Source organism: Physcomitrium patens, chromosome 6 (assembly GCF_059467195.1).
Source record: "Physcomitrium patens ecotype Gransden chromosome 6, ASM5946719v1, whole genome shotgun sequence".
NCBI lineage: Eukaryota > Viridiplantae > Streptophyta > Bryopsida > Funariales > Funariaceae > Physcomitrium > Physcomitrium patens.
The window spans coordinates 6,493,500-6,512,875 of NC_143415.1; the positions used below are offsets into that span (position 1 = coordinate 6,493,500).

The 19,376-nt window shown below is 39.9% G+C and overlaps 3 protein-coding genes across 5 annotated transcripts; 1 reads left to right on the forward strand and 2 right to left on the reverse strand.

Annotated features, from left to right (window-relative positions):
- Nucleotides 1-170: 170 nt before the first annotated feature.
- LOC112283513 (methyl-CpG-binding domain-containing protein 9) lies at nt 171-13,796 on the forward strand. Its single transcript, XM_024522269.3, has 15 exons — nt 171-337; nt 1,923-1,966; nt 2,095-2,558; nt 2,902-3,610; nt 3,843-3,918; nt 4,290-4,505; nt 4,939-5,838; nt 6,286-6,552; nt 6,796-7,110; nt 7,359-7,454; nt 7,871-8,380; nt 8,808-9,699; nt 9,938-10,537; nt 10,843-12,893; nt 13,012-13,796. Exons 2-15 carry the CDS (start codon nt 1,935-1,937, stop codon nt 13,279-13,281), a joined length of 7,398 nt encoding a protein of 2,465 aa, XP_024378037.1. The 5' UTR covers nt 171-337; nt 1,923-1,934; the 3' UTR covers nt 13,282-13,796.
- Nucleotides 13,797-14,047: 251 nt separating this feature from the next.
- LOC112283517 (uncharacterized) lies at nt 14,048-15,561 on the reverse strand. 3 transcript variants are annotated; one of them, XM_073534972.2, is made up of 3 exons: nt 15,050-15,561; nt 14,712-14,800; nt 14,048-14,323 (listed from the first exon to the last, which is right to left on the reverse strand). In XM_073534972.2, the coding sequence occupies exons 2-3, from the start codon at nt 14,775-14,777 to the stop codon at nt 14,171-14,173; spliced, it is 219 nt and encodes a 72-aa protein (XP_073391073.1). In that variant the 5' UTR covers nt 14,778-14,800; nt 15,050-15,561; the 3' UTR covers nt 14,048-14,170. The 3 variants fall into 3 exon arrangements, with proteins under 3 accessions (XP_073391073.1, XP_073391074.1, XP_024378048.1); XM_073534973.2 differs by having other exon boundaries at nt 14,712-14,791; nt 15,050-15,191; XM_024522280.3 differs by lacking the exon at nt 15,050-15,561 and having other exon boundaries at nt 14,712-15,023.
- A 1,491-nt stretch (nt 15,562-17,052) lies between these two features.
- Nucleotides 17,053-18,629, reverse strand: LOC112283516 (uncharacterized; the record flags this gene model as incomplete). The annotated part of the gene is made up of 2 exons (XM_024522279.3): nt 17,053-18,013; nt 18,234-18,629. Coding segments are annotated over 2 exons (1,137 nt in total), but the record flags the coding sequence as incomplete, so codon positions are not given.
- Between the last annotated feature and the right edge of the window lie 747 nt (nt 18,630-19,376).

The following is a 19,376-nucleotide window of genomic DNA, read 5'->3' on the forward strand; positions in this document are numbered from 1 at the left end:
CTGGTTCCCGCGCTCGTGGGTTTTCGCGCTCAACGGGATTGCATATCCGCGTGGCGGGTGGTTGTTTCCTACAGACATGGTGCGCCACGTCGGACTGTGTTGGGTCTGGCCAATGATAGGCGAGTGTGGAGTGGTAATGTGAATTGGGGAGGGCAAGGCTGAGGATTAGGGTTTGGCGCTCCATCGTCTCCGTCGCGGTAGCGTCAATGGGCCTTTCGATTTTGTTACTTTTCATTGGATTTGTGTCGCGGCCACCGTTGTAGAGCACACCAACGCATCAGGCTGCCGGAGTTTCTTGTCTGGAATATTTTCCCGACGGAAATGGGAGAATTTAGAGGTCGTTTCAGCTCCCTTTTTTTATTTTTTTATTTTTAATAAATTTGTTTTTTGACCTGAGGGAGAGGGTCCGGGTGGTGTGCAATTCAGAAGGAGGAATGTTGGAAATGTAGTTCTGGTGATTAGTATTTCATCAATGTAGTATAGAGAAGTGTTTCATATGCAGCATTTGTTTAAGGATGCGAATTGGCGTCGTCGGACTCCGGTGGCTTGGGGTTTAAGTTTTGGCCACGCCTCAATGTTTGATATAATGTCCTTTAGTCAATGGTGGCGATGAGAGAGGTTGTTCAAGGGAGATTCATTTTTCGTTTTTTTGATTGTTTCTAGTCTCGACAGAAGTTTTTTTCCTCCCTAGTGATTGCGTATTGGGATGATTAGCTCGGGTGGCATTGCTGGGAGCAGACCTTTATCTGGGAGAAACTCAATTTCGCAATGTTGCAGATGCTCCATCAGTAGCAATTTGCAGACTGATCCAGTTGTTAGGGTAGTCCAGGGTAATTCTTGGATTTGTTTGTGAATTAATGGCAGGATCGCCTTCATTATGGACGAGAGGTCGGCTTCTAGGTTTTTTAAGTTTATTGAAGTTCGGAGTTCGCAGGTGATAGTTCTCAGGTTCGGATACTGTCATTATTGTAACACTTGTATTCATTTGTCTCTTGGAAACGGTAAAATGCTGTGCCTGAATTACTCTTCTACTAAGAAATTGGCATCTCCATTGAGCGCGAATAGACTGAAGTACTCTTGGTCTGACCGTGGAGGTTAGGGTTTTTGCGATCTGTAATCTTCGCAGATATCTAGAATTCCTTTATGAAGCTGGTTATGTAATCGGAAGCTCTAGTGTGGTCGAGGAAGCGCTTTTCTTTTTGCTGTTGATAGTCTAGTTCAATGTTCCCTTATCGTTACATCTCTTTTTGTATCTTTCAAGCATGCTCCAGTACAATTTTTCAAAGAGGTAGTTCAAGCAACCATTCTCGCCAATGCATTTGCAAGGGCTAGTGTGCCTGAAGCGTTGATCTTCTGGTAGAAAGGTTTCAAATCTTCATTTATTATTGGACTAGGTGGCATTATAGACGACTCCGTGTTAACTCTTGAATTTGTCTGTCTAACTCCGAGCTAATGATCCTCATGGACTGTTCATTACGGAATTTTGATAGCAAGAGATTTTGAGGGATTTGTGTTCAGTTCATAAGAGAATTGACTCAGTTTCGCGGTGTGCGATTCATTCCTTTTTTTGTGCCATACTCCTTCGATAGGTCACTGATTTTTCTATTCAACTGTTATCTCTATTCTCCTCTGTTTTCTGGTTATAGCTTTTTGTGGATTACTATAAGTCCGTATGCACTGAATAATGTGCATGCATGTAAGATCATGATAGTAATCTTCCTCTTTCGCCAACTTTTAGTTTCATTGCAAATGTTTTTTTCATGTGGCACCGAATACTTTTGTCACCAGCAGCGATTATTCTTTGCATAGAGTTTTTGTGCTCTTCATACGAGTAGCTTCGTACTCAGAAGCTTGCATTGATTCTTCCTCTGTTTCTAGATGTCCACGTTGTAATTGACTAACGTCATGTATTTGTTTAGCAGTGTCCGTGTGAGATGCGGCTGGACTGGAACGCTCTGATGCAAAGGTGTCCTTACCGCACTTTAGCTGTTATTACCTCCTCTAAAGATGAATGAAGTTCTTGCTTCTGGAAGTTTGCGTGACAAAAGTATTTGTGGACAAAGAAGTTGGTGACAAAGCAGCCTTTGGACACAGAAGTTGGGAAGTAGTGGAAATAAAGCAAGAAGGCGAAGCAATGACGGCCTTCGATGCCATGCATATTGCACGCGAGAGAGGGGACCATGATAGACTTATTGGGAGTACAAAATCTCGCGAGATTTCAACAACCGAGCTGATGCACGGTGCAGGTCATGAGGATAAGTTTCTAAAGGTAGAAATTTTCAATCTGGAAAGTGACAACAGTAGTCGATCTGATCAAGGATCCATAAGAAGTTCTCGAGGTGATGAAGTTGTAAAGCAGACAGGGAAACGACGTAGGCCGCGAAGAAGTGAATCAGAGGGTTTGGAAACACCACATCGAACAACGAGGTCATCCAAATGTAAAGAGGATTCAATTACAAAACCAGCGGGAAAAAGGATGACCGAAATCGGAAGCTCTAGGAGCAGTCCAATGTTCAAGCAGGTCAAATTCGAAAACGGCTGCTCAATAAATCAATCTGGTTAGTCGCATGATCTCTCAGGATACAATCAATATGTTTGTGATTATTATATTCGAGCCAATCTGTGACTACCAGGGGAAGCTTTATCATTTCATTCAGGATTTTCTGCTATGAATGACTTCTAGGTCAATACATAACATTTTAGATGTATAACTTGTGCATGTGACTTTGTCAATTCTGAATAGTCCTACAAATACCATTCAGCTTGCTTTGGCCTGGTAGTATAGAAATAAAATTTTAATGATTCGTGTTAAATCTTCCACATAGACCTGCTCGTTGATCTACATCATTCCACTAGTGTGATAATATTAATGATGCTTTGGTTTTTGGTTATGGGTGGCAGGATTAACTGATGCTGATGACCGCGCTGAGGCATGTGCAGCACTTGCATCTGTCATGGAAGTTCATGGTATTTCCAAGGTAGTGGTAGGGTCGGCAGCTGATTTTCCCGGAGAGGCAGGGGTAGACAGCGTGGAGCAATGTCGCATGTGCAAGAAACCTGAAACTGCAAAAAATACAATTGTTTGTGATGAGTGTCGGCAAAGTTATCATTTAAGCTGTGTAGTGCTTAAACCTAAGCAGGCCGTAGAGAAGGAGAACGAGCACTGGCAATGTGAATTCTGTGGTCCGGAGCTTAAGCGGCACGGCTGGACATTAGGCAGGATTACTTCACAGTGGGCCCGGAATCAGGCAGATTCAAAAAGGGACGGGTCTGAGTCACACCTTCAATATGGTGTTGTTTCATCACCTGATACTGATGTAGCTGTTGAAGATTATGATAATGGAGCACATATGCTGATAACACCTGCCAAAAAAATAGGAAGTGATAGTGGAAGGGCTGGTGATGTTGAGAACTTAAGTAGAGTGGCGATCAAAGACATGGAGCCTGCTATTTCTCTTTTTAAAGAAAATGTGATGCCTGTAAAACGAGGCAGAGGGCGTCCAAGGAAGGAGTCAACAGTTTTGAAGGATCAAAGCATTGCAAGTGCAGCGGTGGATTTGGGACCTCGAGACAATGGGTTCAGTGATCAGCAACCTACTCTTAACTTGGGGTAAATTCATCTTTCCCTGTTGATACGCTAATAATAGATTGTAAGTTAGATGTGTGGTTATTATTATTTGCACTATGTTTACTTAGTAATGCTGTTGCATGTAACCACTATGAGGTTCACGTAGTACAGATTATTAACGAATTGTTGGCCAATTTGTTAAGGGCTTCATCAACGTATAGCGTTCAATTTCCCTTGATAATCATAAGTTTAGGTCACTATGTAATGTGGCCAGATCTTTAGGGTCATCGGCTTGTCGGAAAGAACTGAAGAAAAGGATCGATTCAAATGCACAGAATGCAGGTCAAAAGGTATGTTGTGGTTGCCCTTAACTCAGTAACTTATCGTGAAACTTTTACTACCAGTTGTGATACTCGTCACACTTTTGCCTACTCTCCTGGAGTTTGAATGCTTAGAGAGAAGCTGTTTCGTAAAGAGTATTCTGATTGAGAATTCATTTTAAGATACCAACCAAACTTGCACGTCTGGATTCGGGGTTGTTGGTGGCTACTTGAAGACTCATTTCTCGATCATGTGTATGGACATTTAGGGAGTGCATCAATGCATTGAAAGGTTCTATGTTTGATGCTGCAATATGATGTAATCTGGGGCATCATTTTGTATCTGAAAAATTGATGCCTTGGTAGGGATTCGACTACTAACTATTCTCTGTTAATGGCAGCTGGATTTTCCAACAAATCCTGTAGATTCATTGGTTAAGAGCTTTAAAGCCGGTACAGAGACGTTACTAGATATCGGGCCTGATGCGCATATTGAGGCATCTGGGAAGCCCTTTGCGGAAGACATTCCAGCTGTTAAAGAAAATCGCAAGCTTCCGCCTACTGGTGAACTTTTCACGAAAAGAATTCCCGCCGAACTTGTTGGGGATACTCTTCAGGTATGATACATCTTATCTTGAATTTTATAGGATTTTCACCCCACCGTTTCTTCCTTCGTTTGCCAACCATAAGTTTCAATAATCTCTGTATCCTAACTCTTCGTCCATTAGTTGAGGATCGTGGTGAGTTCATTAGGAGACCATTCGTATTCTACTAATAAGTTTCGAACTGTGGCACAACTTTAGTTGCTTGATACAATAGAAGATGTTTTCTGAATTTCTATTCTTGTTTCGTGACCAAGGTTTGGTAAGCCTCTAGTAATGCCCATTTCAATTTCAAGATTCTGTTCACCGTCACTTGAATCATCCTACTCAATTTATATTTCTGTTATACACTTCTGCACTCTATGAAGCGTATTCATCAATTTTATTGTACAGGTCAATTTACTAAGAATCTATGATTTTTACGGTTGTCCTATATGTATGGTGACAGGTTTGGGAATTTCTGTGCCGCTTCTCCGACGTCCTTGGTTTGACATCTCCTCTAACTTACGAGGAATTGGAAACAGGTTTGATAAGATTAGGACCTCCTGTGGCAGACACAATTTCAGACGTGGAAGAATTAAATTCTGTCGACCCTAGGAACAGGGAATATACGGGAAAAGTATGTACCGAAGCAGATCATGATAGATGCGATGAGCGAGTTACAGCAACAGCTGGTATTTCGGGGAATTTTCATGTTCAAGAAACTGGTGTTTCGCCTGAAAGTCATATAAATTCTGTTGTTCAAGGTGATGATTTAAAAGCCAAGGGTTCAGGTTTTAACAAAACTGGTATGTTAGCCAGTGGGCATAGGCAGGATATGTCCATAGGTGTGGAAGCTGGGAATCTGCCACAAAGCACTACTGTACAGGAGATTAGAGATATGACACCTATTCTGTCTGAATCACTGGGAGAAGAGGTGTCTGCGACAGAGAGGGCAGTGGCATTTGCGGATGGCACGCTCAATGAGCACTTTGTCACGATTTCCAGCGTGCACATATTACTTCTAAAGTTACTGCTTGCTGATCTGCAGTTTCAAATAACTGGTAGTCCAAACGTGTACAAATCTGAAGAGCCAAAGAGAAAGGGACGTAAGCCCCTTTATGAGGTTCCACAAGTTTCACAGGACATAGTAGTCCCGGAGTTCCCAAATGATCTGCCCATAAATGATGTAACCTGGCCAGAACTTTTACGAAGGTATTTGATCACTCTTGTTGAGGTTGAGAAGTACGGAGATCTCACGGAATTGAGACCGGAAGAACGAAAATGGTTGCTGAGATGCCTTCAAGGTGATGGTGGTGTACCATGTGGTGCACTCTACACAGTTGTTGGTGTTGAGAGTGATGCACAGGTAGGGGAATAATATCTTCATCAGAGCTGTTGCATAATCGCAGTAGTCTCTTTACCTATCGCAAGTGCTTTCAGCTAATAACCTATCACATTTAATGATTCTATTTGAGTTATCTGGTACCATCCTGGTACTATATTTATGTGTTAAGCAGTCTGAAGTACGTATGTGCAAACACAATATGTATATGTGTATCTATATACCTTCTTTTTTGGGGGGATGCTAGAATCATGGTATATCGTCTGAAGAGTCCTGGTCTTCAGACTTTCTGAATCACAGCCGCAAGGTCCAAATCTCTTGCATGCTTTTGCAATTTTCGTGGATGGAAAACTTCTGGATTCTTTATAAGCGTAGCAGTTCATTGTTGCTTTCTGTTGGTGAAGCTCGGAAGTCAATTTCTGATGCGCAGGACATTCATGTTACTGAAGTCCCTGCCTGTATTTATTTCAGGTTCTAGCTGAGGCTGAGAAAGAACTGGCCACAAAGTCAGATGGAGTGAACGAGGAACTAAATGACCCCGTTGATGGTTCCGTCAAGCTCCCCCCATGGGTAGAAGTCTTAAAACCTGTAGCGAAAATGGCCACGAATGTGGGTTCTCGGATTAGAATCAAAGTGAAAGAAGCCCTGGAGTTGGGCCCTCCGGAGTGGGCTAGAGACACTTTGGAATGGTCGATAAGCAAAGATGTTTTTAAAGGCAACGCTTCTGGTCCAACCAAGGTATTTTTCAATATTCTATTTTGACTCAGAGAGTAGTGGTTGCACCGACTATCTGGAGCCTCGATGATGTACTTCTTATTAGCTGCTGTATCTGATCGCAATATTATTTTTAATAGTCAAAATGCAAAATCAGTTGATACATGTGAACCATTGCAAAGCTGTGTTTTCATTCATGAGTCTTGGAATATTTTCATCTTTTCACTTTTCATTGAATGACTAACAGGATACATTGTAATCCTACAGAAAGCTGTTATTGAGGTCTTGAAGCATTTTGATGTTTCTCCTTCTTGCGAATCCCCAACTTACAAGACAAGGACAAAGCGGACGATGCCCTCAGTGGATCAGCTCATGCAGCGCTGCCGGGTTGTTTTGCGGACAGTGGCAGATGCTGACAAAACTGATACCTTTTCCATACTTATAGGAGGCCCGGAAGGGCATGGTTCTAGAAGGCTGCGGGGAATGGTGGCACGCCCTCTCGATTTTCGAACTATTGATGCCCGCCTTGCTGCCGGGGCTTATGGTGGATCTGTTGATGCGTTTGCGGAGGATGTGAGACAGGTGTGGTGCTCAATTCTATCCTCTAGGTTTCTGATAGCCAGAGGTCATAAACCTTAAAAGTTCAATGAGCTGCGTTTCATGATCTTTTCTAAGATATTAATTTCTAAACCTTGGAAAAGAGGGGTTCGGATACGAAGATCAAACAAACTGCTGTTTTGGTCGGAATAGGATGTCTGTTCGACCTTCTGTTATTTCCATATTTGAAATCTTTGGAGCTTATGACTGATCCAGTGCCTTTACATGTTCAGATATGGAAGAATGTCGCGTCATTGCAAAAGGGAGGTGAAGTGATGGAGTTAGTATCTAATCTATCTCAGCTTTTCGAGGATCTGTTTCAGAAACAGGTATATTGCTTCGCCATTCAGTGATAAGTGGGAGGGAAAGCGCTTCTTTTTCTTACTGCAGAAGCTTATTACGTCGCTGCTCAATCTCTTGCCATGTTAAATGTCTATTTGCTGCATCATTAATGCCCAGATTTTCATTACTTGCTCTCTATCCTTGAGAATATAAATACGTCAATAGTACATTTATTGTCATGGTTGCAGTACATAGTACCTGTACCTCAAAATGCATGTAGTGAATTCGTTTGTGGTATTCTCAGTATCATCTTCATTTGTTCTGTTATTCATTATGTCACTCCTCTTTTCTTTTCTTTATTTAACCCTGGAGGCGAATTCCTGTGATACGCAATGATTTTCGTCCCAAATGTAGTTCTGTTGGTAGGAATTAATGTAGAAGAGTTTCATGCTATGTTGTGCAGGTCTTAAACTTTTTGAGTGGCATCTCAGAAGTGAAAGCGGAGGAGTCCAAGATTAATGTAACCAATGCTGTAGAGGAGGGTAAAGAGAATGCTCCATTGACGAGATCAGCTACAGCTGAGAAGCCGGACGAGAATAAGCTGCAGGCGGCTCCTTGGCAAGACACTGATACTTGCAGAGTGTGTGGGGTAGACGAAGACTACGAGAGCATCATGTTGTGTGACAAATGTGATGCAGAATATCACACCTACTGTCTGAACCCACCTCTTGAGAAGGTTCCGGAAGGTACTTGGTTCTGTCCCGAGTGTGTTGCACTTGATAAGGGTTTCCCAGGCAGACCATCTGGAAAGGACGGGGAAGTAGTTGAGCCTGAATCTCTGGAAGGGGAGGAAGAGCGCTTTTCTGCAGACCGAAATACGGAGGATGCACTGCAAACTAAAGGAGAGAGTATTGCGGAGAGCCTTTTGAAGCAAGTTGAGCTGAAAGAATATTGGCAACTTGAACTTTCAGAGGTGAGCATTTCTTTTCACCTTGAACATCATTTCTTATTTTTGACATTGATGAAGATGATTCTTGCTACATTTGGCTTCGAGTTTTACGGAAGTAAGTACAGTTTCTTGCGAAGTTATTTCATTCTGTGTTTTTAATTTTAAAAAATTAAACTTTGTTAAAAAATAATTTGAACAAACTAGTTTATAATAAGAGGTGAGTACTATTCTGTAATAGAAAGTTTAGCAAAGTTGTTCCCCACAAACATTTTGGATTTCTGTAATGTTTATTGATACTAGAATCTTTGCAGATTTTAGCTTAATTATCTCTATTTTTAACTTCATGCCTTTCTTGCTCTTTCTTTTGCCTGGATATTGGCTGAAGTCTCAGTAATCCGGCACTGTGGTCTACTTTAATTAAATTGAACTGACTGTTGGACACAATCATCAGAGACTTCACATGTTGAAATTTTTATGTGACGAGTCGCTGAAAACTATTGAAGTCCGTACGCACTTGGAGAAGAGCGTTGATCTGGCCTATGATCTTCAGCATCAACTTAGTAGTTTACACGCACAACGGGACGGTACTGTGATTACTGTTGAAGAACAAGGAGGGCAAAAGAAGGAGACTGCTGAAAGCTTGAAATCGCGATCACACAGTGTGAAAGGTGCAGAAGCGAGTAGTGTCGATTCCTGGTCTAACCGGTTAAGACATCATTCTTCTGGCGTCAGAGCTGCTGAAGATATCACTCCAGCTTTGCCACGACTTCTCAATTTTGATGCTGATAGTAAAGAGGATGAGAATTCATCTGAGGAGGACACCACGACGAGAAGAGTTCCCAAGTCTGAGCAAGACAGCAAGCATGATGTTGCAACTATTAATGTTGCCATCCATGTTAATCATAGATTGGATGAGGTGATCAAGGTTGCAGATGCAAGCCCATGTGCGATTATTTCTGACAAACTAATTACTGATGTTCCTCCTTCATCTGATCTCGCTATTTCAGTTAGTGCCACTGTCACTCCGAAGAGGAAAAATAATGATGTACATGAAGGTGAAAAATTGATGGAAATTGAACTGAGGGACGCGAATGCACCAGAGAGGATAACGACCAGAAACAGCAAACGTGCAAAATTAGAAGAGCACAATGAAGATGGTCAGCCTGAGGTTGAGGTCACGAAAGTCTCAGCAACTTTAAATCAAAGAGAAAACTCTGCTGTGAAAAAGAACAAGGAGACCGAGGACAATCACATGACTGATCAAGGTGGCATGGAAGCTGAACGAGTCGCTGGAACGAGTGTTGGAGTGGACGCTGAAAGATTGCATATAAGTGACAGTCCAGGTGAATGGATTATGTAGTTTTGGTCATTTCTTCTTTTGATTCTTGCTGGCGGGCACGCAATAATTTTTACATAATGGACTTTTTGAGAATATGCTATGCATACAATAAAATCTTTGATCCTCCTTATTTAGCTCATCAAGATTTTATTGGTATTACTAATTTTGGTTACTACTTTTAGCTTCGTGGGATTTGCCAGTGTGCACTCAACCTGTTGTAATTTTGTGATCTATGTGATTAGGTGCAAAGAACACTGCTGTTGATAAGGCAACAGATCTGTTAGCTGAATCGGGACGGGGAATATCACTACGATCTAACCGCTGGATTCCTGCACTTTCCAGCTCATCCGATGGTAGTGTCAAGACTGGGATACCTGGTGGTGGCCTTCCACCACGGATACCAAAACGGAAGCTTGAAATGCTTTCGAGTTTGGAGACTCAAAAGAAATTTAGGACAGATGGTCAAAGTATTCCTACTCTTGGCGAAGTTATTGATGATCCGCAGCGTAGTGAAGATTTCTCTGACCTCCCGAGACCGGGACCCTTGCAGTCACCAACAATTATGGGCTTGGTTCCCTCGAATGATCTCGTTAAGGTGGACGCAGAAAGTATCAAGTTAGAATGGAAGCTGCACAACACGACTTTGCGGCGTGACCACCTTGGCACTGACGATATTGGCAGGCATTATTGGGCACTTTCTGGACCAAATCAGACACCTGTACTTGTGGTTTCGGAATGTGATGTGAAAGATAGAGTCGAATTTGAATGGGAAGAGGAAAGTGCTTTCTTATATGTAGAGCAAAGTGCAAAAGGGAATGACCATGTACATAACACATCGAGTGGTACGATTTTTGCTCACTCTGTTCATTATTTGGTGAAAGTAATGCATCTTAGAGCATAATAACGTTACATAGAATCTGTGTAACTGCACGGTTTTCTAGAGCATCTTGGAGATAGAAGCTACTAAATCAGTTGCTTATGCAATATTATTAACCTGAGCATTTACTAGGATATATTGAGAGTAGAAAGTTATGAGGCTGCAACACTGGAGGAAGACAAAGGTATTAATTTTAGCAATTAGTCCAATATTAAGCCACAATTATCGTTTACTTCTATTTGATGCTAATGTTCGTGCTCATTTGTGCAGATCATACTGCGGATAGAACTAAGGTGAGGACGCGTTGGTGGGTGTACAATACGGAGGCATCCATCGACTCTCTCTTGGCGTGGTTGAATCCTTGTGTCAAAGTGGAGCAAGCTTTGAAGAAATCCATTTGCCATTGGCGGGAGTCTGTGCTTGCTAGATTTCGTGATGTGTTTCATAAGCCAAATGAGGAGGAAGTGAGTAAAAGCCTTGTAGGACACTGCACCAATGAATCTTTTAAAAAAGGATGGGATGCTGCTCATAACTATAAGGCTGCTTCCAAAAGGTTTCCTGTTTTAAAAGCAACCTCTATTCTTCAGATGAGGTACGGTTCGGGTAGTTTCTCCGATGGAATTGTGCAAAAGAGAGCTGCGCTGGCTGTGGAGGGAAGAGTAATCCGATGCAGCTGCCTAGAGCCTCTGTGGAAGTTCAAGTGGCACTGCCAAGCGTGCCATGAGACTTACGAATCTTCAGCAGCGCTTGAAAGTCACATGAACGCTTGTCCTGTAGCTACCGAATCCCTTGGTTTGAAGAAAGGAACTGGAAAGGGAAGCAAGAGTCTCACACCGGAGAAAGGAAAGAAGAAGACTGGTTCCTCTGAGAAAGGAAAGAAGGACAAATCTGCTACACCAAAGAAGGAAGGAACCAAACGATTGTTAGGAGAGGATACTTGCGTGCGCAGTTACGAAGAAAATTCTTTGATGTCATGGGAATCTTCAGAGCCATCACTTCACAGGCATGCAACTAGAAATGTAGCGGAGGTTTCTCATTCAGGTGAAGCAGATGGTGACGGCAATTTCGGTTTCACGGACGATGGTGTTGATGATGCTTTCTTTCTTTCTGACTTCCAAGATGATGCCCACAACCCAGCCGTTGATGACATCGAGACTGAAGATTTTAGTACGGGATTTGGATCTTTTTCATCTGTTCTTCAAGATGATGAATGGGAGGCTAATCTGCGGCCGGATAGGTCACAATTTAAAAAGAAGAAACATAGCTTCGGCAAGAAGTCTTCTAAGCTACTTCTCACTCCTGATACCAGTGAAACGGCTCTTGCAAATTTCGACTATGCTTCTTTGCCAATGACTTTTGCTACACCAGACTCGACCCGGGACAGAATACTTCAGATTGGGTGTATAGCAGATCAAGGGCCAACATTTGCTCCGGCTCTGCATTTTGCGCCAGCATTTGATCCCTCTCTTATGATTCAGCCATGCTACCCCGATCCAAAAGATAGTGCTACAAATGTAGTTGAATTTATAGGCTCATATCCACTTCCATCTTCGCAGAATAACAGTCTAGCGGAAGAATCAAACACTAAGGATTTTTGTGAGGGAGGCCTGGATGCTGTGTCGTGGTATGACCCTCAAACTTCAGGAGAGGCTCCTCCTGACGTCGTCTTTGCGCCAGACCTAGAAGACGCTGAGGCTGTTGTGCATCCAGGACCAGAGGTTGCCTGGGATTTTAAATGGACCGAATTAATAGGTCTCCCGAAAATGGAACCTGAAGGGAAATATGTTTCTCGCCTGGACGATGGGTGCGGCCTCGATGAAAATGTAGCAAAGAACGCCATTTCAAATGATGACCTGCAGCCTATTTGTACCCGCAATACCAACAAAGATGAAAACGATTCTTTGAATGGCGAGCTGGAACCAAGCCGTACAGTTAATGTCTCCAGTGTGGAAACAGATCTTCCTAAAGATGAGCTGCGACCAAGCTCTGATTTAGAACTTCCAGACTTGGCTCCTGTCAGTTTACCTGAGTCAATGCCCCCTCAGAATTTTGAAGCGCCTCTCGAAACTGTTGCAACTGAAGCACCAGCGGTTGTTCCAAGTTCTGTAACCATGAAGAAACCTTCTAAGAAATTTGCTGCGCCAGAGCCTTCACTTCGTCCTCTGGTTGGAGAACAGTATGGTGTTTTAACAGGATTAAAAATGAGGCTGTTGGATATGGAGGCAGCTTTGGGAGCGGACGCCCTGATACCCTCGAAATCTGCTCCAGCTAGGTGTCGAGCGTGGCGTTCTCTTGTTAAATCTGCTCAATGTATATACGAGGTAATGTCTTTTTACTTAACCGGAGTGCGAAGTTAGTGATACCTGATATCTGTCGACTCTCATCAAAAATATCCTTAAATTGCATTTGTAGCTCATAGATTTGTTTTGTTCTTTGCAGATGACCAAAGCCTTCATCATCCTCGAGCAAATGGTACGGGCAGACTGTGTGAAGAGAAGCTGGTGTCATTGGTCGTCGCTTTCAGTTGCTGCTAGATCTGCTACCCTCTCCACCTTGGCTTTGAGGATTTTTGCTTTCGATTCTGCTGTCACTTACAAGAAGGATCAAGTGATTGCTGACGATTTACGACGGCCAACTACGGTGAAGAAGTTCAACAAGAAGAATCATGTGCAAGTGCCCTTATCCTCCAAGAAGAAGAAAGTCAACTAGGTCAGCTGAGCATGGCCTGATGTTATTGAGATATTTGTACTTCAATTTGCCTAAACATTTCTGGTTGTGCGATTCTCAGTTCGTCTCAAGATTGGAAGGCTTTTTTGTGGGATCCTTAGTGTGTAAATATAGTTGCCACATTCCAGTGACATCATTTTTTGCAATGAATGCTGGCTGTACCAGCTATTCTTACTGCTTGCGCCAAGTTATAGGGCTTCTTACTGCTGTCGTTAAGCTATATCAGTGACAGCTAGAAAACCAGCCGTTTTGAAGCCAGCAGGTCACTTGCATCCAATTAACCCCTATCAATTAATCGACGTGATATGGAGGTGCTAGTTCAGTAACCAGAGTTGTGTATCTCACCTTCATAAATTTTTTGGTGCTAGTTTCTCGTACCTGATTAACTGTAAGGCTTCGTTGTAGGAAAACACTCTGGTTTTGTCATGACGATCGTTCATGTATCAAAGAGAATTGATGCCAAAAAAATTAACCTGATTGTTAATATTTCTAACTGAGATTCTAGTCCTGCTTGTCAACTACCTCTTCAACTTCCATCTATATTAGTCCATCTATATCAACTTCTAGTTCTTAGACATACTCCATGTTTTGATGGTTTGCATTTGTAATCCTCGGCTACTTGTGACTCTTGTTACGCTTGCATCTCAGAATTGTTGTCTCTACGTTGATTAGGATAGTACAAACGACTGTGAAATTTCGTCTTCTCCAGTTCAAATGATGTGACTTGTGAGTAAACGGTGAATAAGTCTCACCATGAAATGAATAAATTTCACCAACACGATTGATAACAATGGTCATTTTCCAGCTCTTCTTCTCAAGTGTGCATCGATACAAAACATGTCCCTACTTTTTTGGATAAGTGGTGTCTGGACTAAGAAAATGCATACCGCAGAGTATCAACTGTCGAAGCTTTTACCAGGATTCTCCTTCTAGTCTTATTTACCGATGAACCATATAGTAGCCTTGAGTTCGAGCTTGGGTTCTTCCTCGAGCTCTTCTCTAGTTTGAACGTTGTTGCGGAATTCTGCACGAAACTTCCCAAATAGTCAGGATTCTGTTTCAAACAATGATCCAAATAAACCTGGTCATCAAAACAATGCAGCTCATTTGAAATAGACCCCTCACTGCGTCAACTCCAAGTCATATTTCACGACACTCAAGCAGATAGAATATATATATATATATATATATATATATATGAGCAAAGCATATTGTTTGTGCATTGAAATTGGCGGGATTATCAGAAAGCACTAGTTTAAAGACTAAGGGGCTTAAAAGTTGAGGAGTTCCTAATTTTGCACAGCATCAAACATGGATGCACAAAAATAGTCTCGGTAAGAATCGTAACATCTCCGCTGCTCCTTTCTATCCCACTTCCTCGTCACTATCTGAAACTCACAAGGGAAACATACCCGACTCAGTTCCTCAGCTATATTGAAGAGACTCGCTGCAAGCGGACATGCTTCCTCTGCATACATGCCACTGTTCGGGTCTGCGGTATCTATCAAGAAGAGCATTTCGTGAGTCAACAAAATCTGACCAGGAATAGTGAACACATTCAGTACATCCAGGAGATAGGTTAAGATTTTCATCTGGATAGTGAAGGTCTTTAATTCCACCGCGCTATATGGTAGTTGAAAAATTGTTATGATAATTCAATATGACACAATACGCCGGAGTAATTCTTCATATTCGACCACTGTTGGGTTGCATCCTTACATCTCCTTCTCTTTGGATTCCCAGAGCTTACCAATTTGAGCAACAGCTTTGCTGGAGTAGGACTCCTAGGCCCTTCCTCTACCTTTCCATTCTTCGGTTCCAATGTGGCGCTCTTCTTCCTACATGCTTACTTCCCCTCCACGCACGCTCCAACAGATTCAGCACATTTGTAACACACGATCAGGGCCTTCCTCCTAATCAGAATTGCAGTCCATGAATCACAACTCCGTCCGTCTCCTACGCTTCTGCAACATAAAGCTCGTTGACGCCAACACCTGACCACGATGCATCAAACTTTGTCTCCTAGTCGAGTCTGAATGCCTCTACAACTCCAGGATAGGCAATTTAGAGGTCACAAAGCGCCGCACACATCGGCCATTCCACGATGCACGATGAGCATATGAATTCCACGATGCAAGCACAGTCCGAATTAAAAGTAAAAGTAAAATAAAATACGAAACAATGTACAACCAAAACTTTCTAGAGCACAATTGCAGTACAAACCGAAATTCGTGTGAACTAAACACAAACACAAACACAATCACCTTCGACCATGAACAGATCGGCGTTGCGAAATATACATATGAAGAACAATTCAGCGAAGGTGACGACGTTCTTTCGTCGGATTCCCTGACGTCACTGAAAATGACCGACCGACCGACGAACGAGCATCGTCTTCTCAACTGTCGTCGTGAAACTCCTTCCTTCTGAGTTCTGGCGATAAGAGACTGCGGAGCTGGATCATCTTGAAATCTTTTAATTTCCTAGATGGGCGGAAGTCAGGCCTAATGTTTAGAATTTAGGGCTCGGTGCAATGGGCTTGAGCCCGTTCTCCCGAATGGGCTCATTCTTACTAAATCATATTGAAGCACACAAGTTTAAAATTTCAGTGTTAGGCTCTTCACAAATTTTATATCCTTAAGACATGAAAAATAAAATAAAGAAAAACATTGTGAATTTCTATACCAAAAATATATCTTCTAAAAGTATCATTCAAAACTAAAATTAAGCAAACATCATACTCTAGTTATAAAGCACAGCCTAATTCATACTTCATATGAAGTAGACCATTTATTTCTAATTCTTATTTTGATACTAAATTCTTCTTCTTTCTTCTTTTTCTATCTTTTTCTTTTTCCTTCCTAGAGTTTTGAGTTAAAAGTCTAACTCCATTTTTTATAATATAGTACTTTGTTATGGCATCCAAGCATCAAACTTTGGTGTGTACTTAATAAAAGGATCATTGGCTCTAACATCTAATTTTGGTGCATATCATCAACAAATAATTACTAATCCAATGTGGTGGAGTAGAATAAGATTTTCTTAAGATAATGTACACATGTTATGTAGAATAATATTCTATAAGAATGTGATTGTGATTAAGAAATGCCATCCCATTGCACTTTTTGATTCCCATCATACAAGTGCCCATGTTCTTAATAAAGTACAAATTTCAAGGCATTCAAAACTAGAATCACATTATTGAATTAAATTCCCACATGATATCATGATTATATAACTCTTTGGTATCCACAAAGAGAAAATCAAACTCTTATTCTATATCAATTGTGGTCTATTTTATCTGTTGAATTTACATTTAAAAATAACAACCAATTGCTATGCCACCATGCTCATTTTGTACAATGTAAAAAGATGGGTTGTCTTTTTAGTGCATCATTCATCTTTCTATTTGTACAAAATGCTTTTATTTGTTACACATGTCTTTAATAAATAAACCCTGCTCACTAAACTAATTACTTTAGTTTGAAAAAAGCTTAAAATGAGTATGCTTTCAAAAATAAATAAAAAATTATTTTATTGTATTCTAATGTGATGGGAAATACTTGATTCTGTATGTGTTTCTATTTTCTTTTCTTGTTTTTAATTTTTTTAATTTAATGAGAAACAAACGTGTGTAGGTAATTTTAATGGTATTTGAAGGGGAAAAAATACTAAAATAAGGACTGCATATGCAAAAAAAGAAATAAACAAAGAAAGAAAGAAAGAAAGAAAGAAAAATGTTCAAAATGGCAAGAAATTTAAATGTTTTTATAAAAGTGTGTATATGCAAATCAAGGATATTTTACATCTGATAAACAATTATATACATAGATATTGTTTTCTTGCACATAAATCATATATAATAATAATTTTTAAATTTTAAACTAAAATTTCATGCTTAAAAATTACTGTATGTATATATAACGCACATTGAAAGTTTGAAAACATCTTAAGAACTTACATAAAATACATTTTATCTTGAACAACCACTCAAATCAAGGCTTTCCAATGAAGAAAGATTTGTCAATTCATTTGGTAAGCTTGTCAAGCTTGAGCAATATCTTAAATCAAGCTTTCTTAAATAAGAGAGATTTGCAAATTCATTTGGCAAGTTTTTCAAACCTGAGCAACCATTCAAATTAAGTCTTATCAAAGAAGAAAGTTTTGCTAATTCATTTGGCAAGCTTGTCAAGTTTGAGCATCCACTCATATCAAGTATTTTTAGAGATTTTAATTTTGTCCACTCTTTTGATATTATATTTAAAGTTTTGTTATTAAGTAATCTCATGTTTGTTAAATTTTTAAGGTTCTTAAAGCCTATTTGTACTATATTAAGTTCAATAAATCCATCTAAATCAAGTCTCATCAATGTACTAGTTGTAAACAATGTTCTAGGTAGAATTTTACCAAATGTAAATCCTATTAGACTCAATATTGTCAATTCTTCAAATACATTCCAAAACTCTTCATTGCACATTACAGAGGACAATTTTACTTTGCTGCTATACAGATGATGATAATGATTATTTCTTAGTAACAAAAATTTTAACTTGTTTGCATTTTCTACCAATAACATAAGTATTTCAAAGACATCTTTACTTTGCTTTGCATCAATATTACATGTAAGAAATCGTAAAGAGCAAAAGTGTAATCCTTTCATAATAAACTTTCTCAAAATATCTTTCATATTATAATCAAGAATTATATCCTCCAACTAATCAACATGACAAGAGAATAATTAGAAATCACAATCCATAGCTTTATCAAGTACTTCAACCATGTACAAATTTCTAAGTTTTTTATATTGCAACACACAAGTTTTGTAATATTGTTCTTAATAAAAATTCAAATGTCTTCTATTCTATTTTTTTTAAATATTTATTTTATGTCAATAATTATATTCAAGTTATTCTACCACTATTTGAAAGTCTTACCTTAGTTGTTATTCCATGCATTGGCACCATATTTGCATTCCAAATTCGTGTGTCTTTGTATTCTTTTTCTTCTTCAACAATCTTTCGTCCCATATCTTGTAATTGATCATGTACTTTTACTACTCTATCTTTTTCTATTTTTATCATTGATTGATGAACCAACATATCCAATACATTACTTACATCTTGCTCTTCAACTCCACTTTTCTTATTGGTCCATATTTGTATTATAGTCTCTTTCATTGTACCACCCCATTTCACATTGTTACAAAAGAAGCAACATATGTCTAAAAATATGTTCTTTTCCTCAACTTTCATGGCATCAAAACTTATCTTCAAAATAGTCCATAGCTTATATTCACTATCTATTTCATCTCTATCCAAAGGTCTTCCTCTTCATAACTTTTGCAAAGCTCTTTCGCAACATCTCAACCTCTTTTGTCCTCCTAAAAATGATCCCAAAACCTTCAAACTCAAGGGTAGACCATTACAAGATCTTACAATCTCTTTGCCAATTTCAGCAAGTTCTTTAGGTAATTCATCACCATCCCTACAAGAATAAGTTGTAAACAACTTCAAACTTGCATCTTTGTCAAGTTCTCCAATATCAAATTTATGAATCTTTGTAGGGTAGCTTTTTACCACCTCCCAATTTTGAGTTGTCACAATTAACATCCTACCTTTGTTAGACCATAGAACATCCATAGGTACTACATCATTAATTTGACTCTTGTCCTTCACATCATCTAAGATCAATATGAACTTTTTGCTCATCAATACTTCTTTTATCATAGCTTGTGCTTCTTCTAAACTCTTTGGTTTTGATTCAAAGTTTAGTTGGTTCAAAACTTTGCAAATTATTGAAAGAGCACTATACTTCTTTTGAATACCTTCAACAAAGCATGATACCTTGTACATGTGTTGCATGGTATCAAATGTAATCTTTGCTAATGTAGTCTTTTCAATTCCACCCATACCAACAAAACACAATGCATTTATTCCATTCTTGCATAGATGTTTGATGTTTGACAAACGTTGTTCTATACCTATTACATTATCTTTACAATCATGTACTTGTGCAAATAATCAAATCAAGATGTTAACAAAATATACAATTCATGCCATAGTCTCTAAATAAATAAT

What these genes read in the sequence shown, in the direction of transcription:
- LOC112283517 (XM_024522280.3), bottom strand. Translation starts at nt 14,891, where the DNA reads ATGAAAATCTTAACCTATCTCCTGGATGTACTGAATGTGTTCACTATT. An exon ending in TAGCTGAGGAACTGAGTCGG is followed by an intron (nt 14,324 to 14,711) that starts GTATGTTTCCCT and finishes AGTTTCGTGCAG; the next exon opens with AATTCCGCAACAACGTTCAA.
- LOC112283513 (XM_024522269.3), top strand. Translation starts at nt 1,935, where the DNA reads ATGCGGCTGGACTGGAACGCTCTGATGCAAAG. An exon ending in ACGCTTCTGGTCCAACCAAG is followed by an intron (nt 6,553 to 6,795) that starts GTATTTTTCAAT and finishes GTAATCCTACAG; the next exon opens with AAAGCTGTTATTGAGGTCTT. An exon ending in GGCAACTTGAACTTTCAGAG is followed by an intron (nt 8,381 to 8,807) that starts GTGAGCATTTCT and finishes CACAATCATCAG; the next exon opens with AGACTTCACATGTTGAAATT.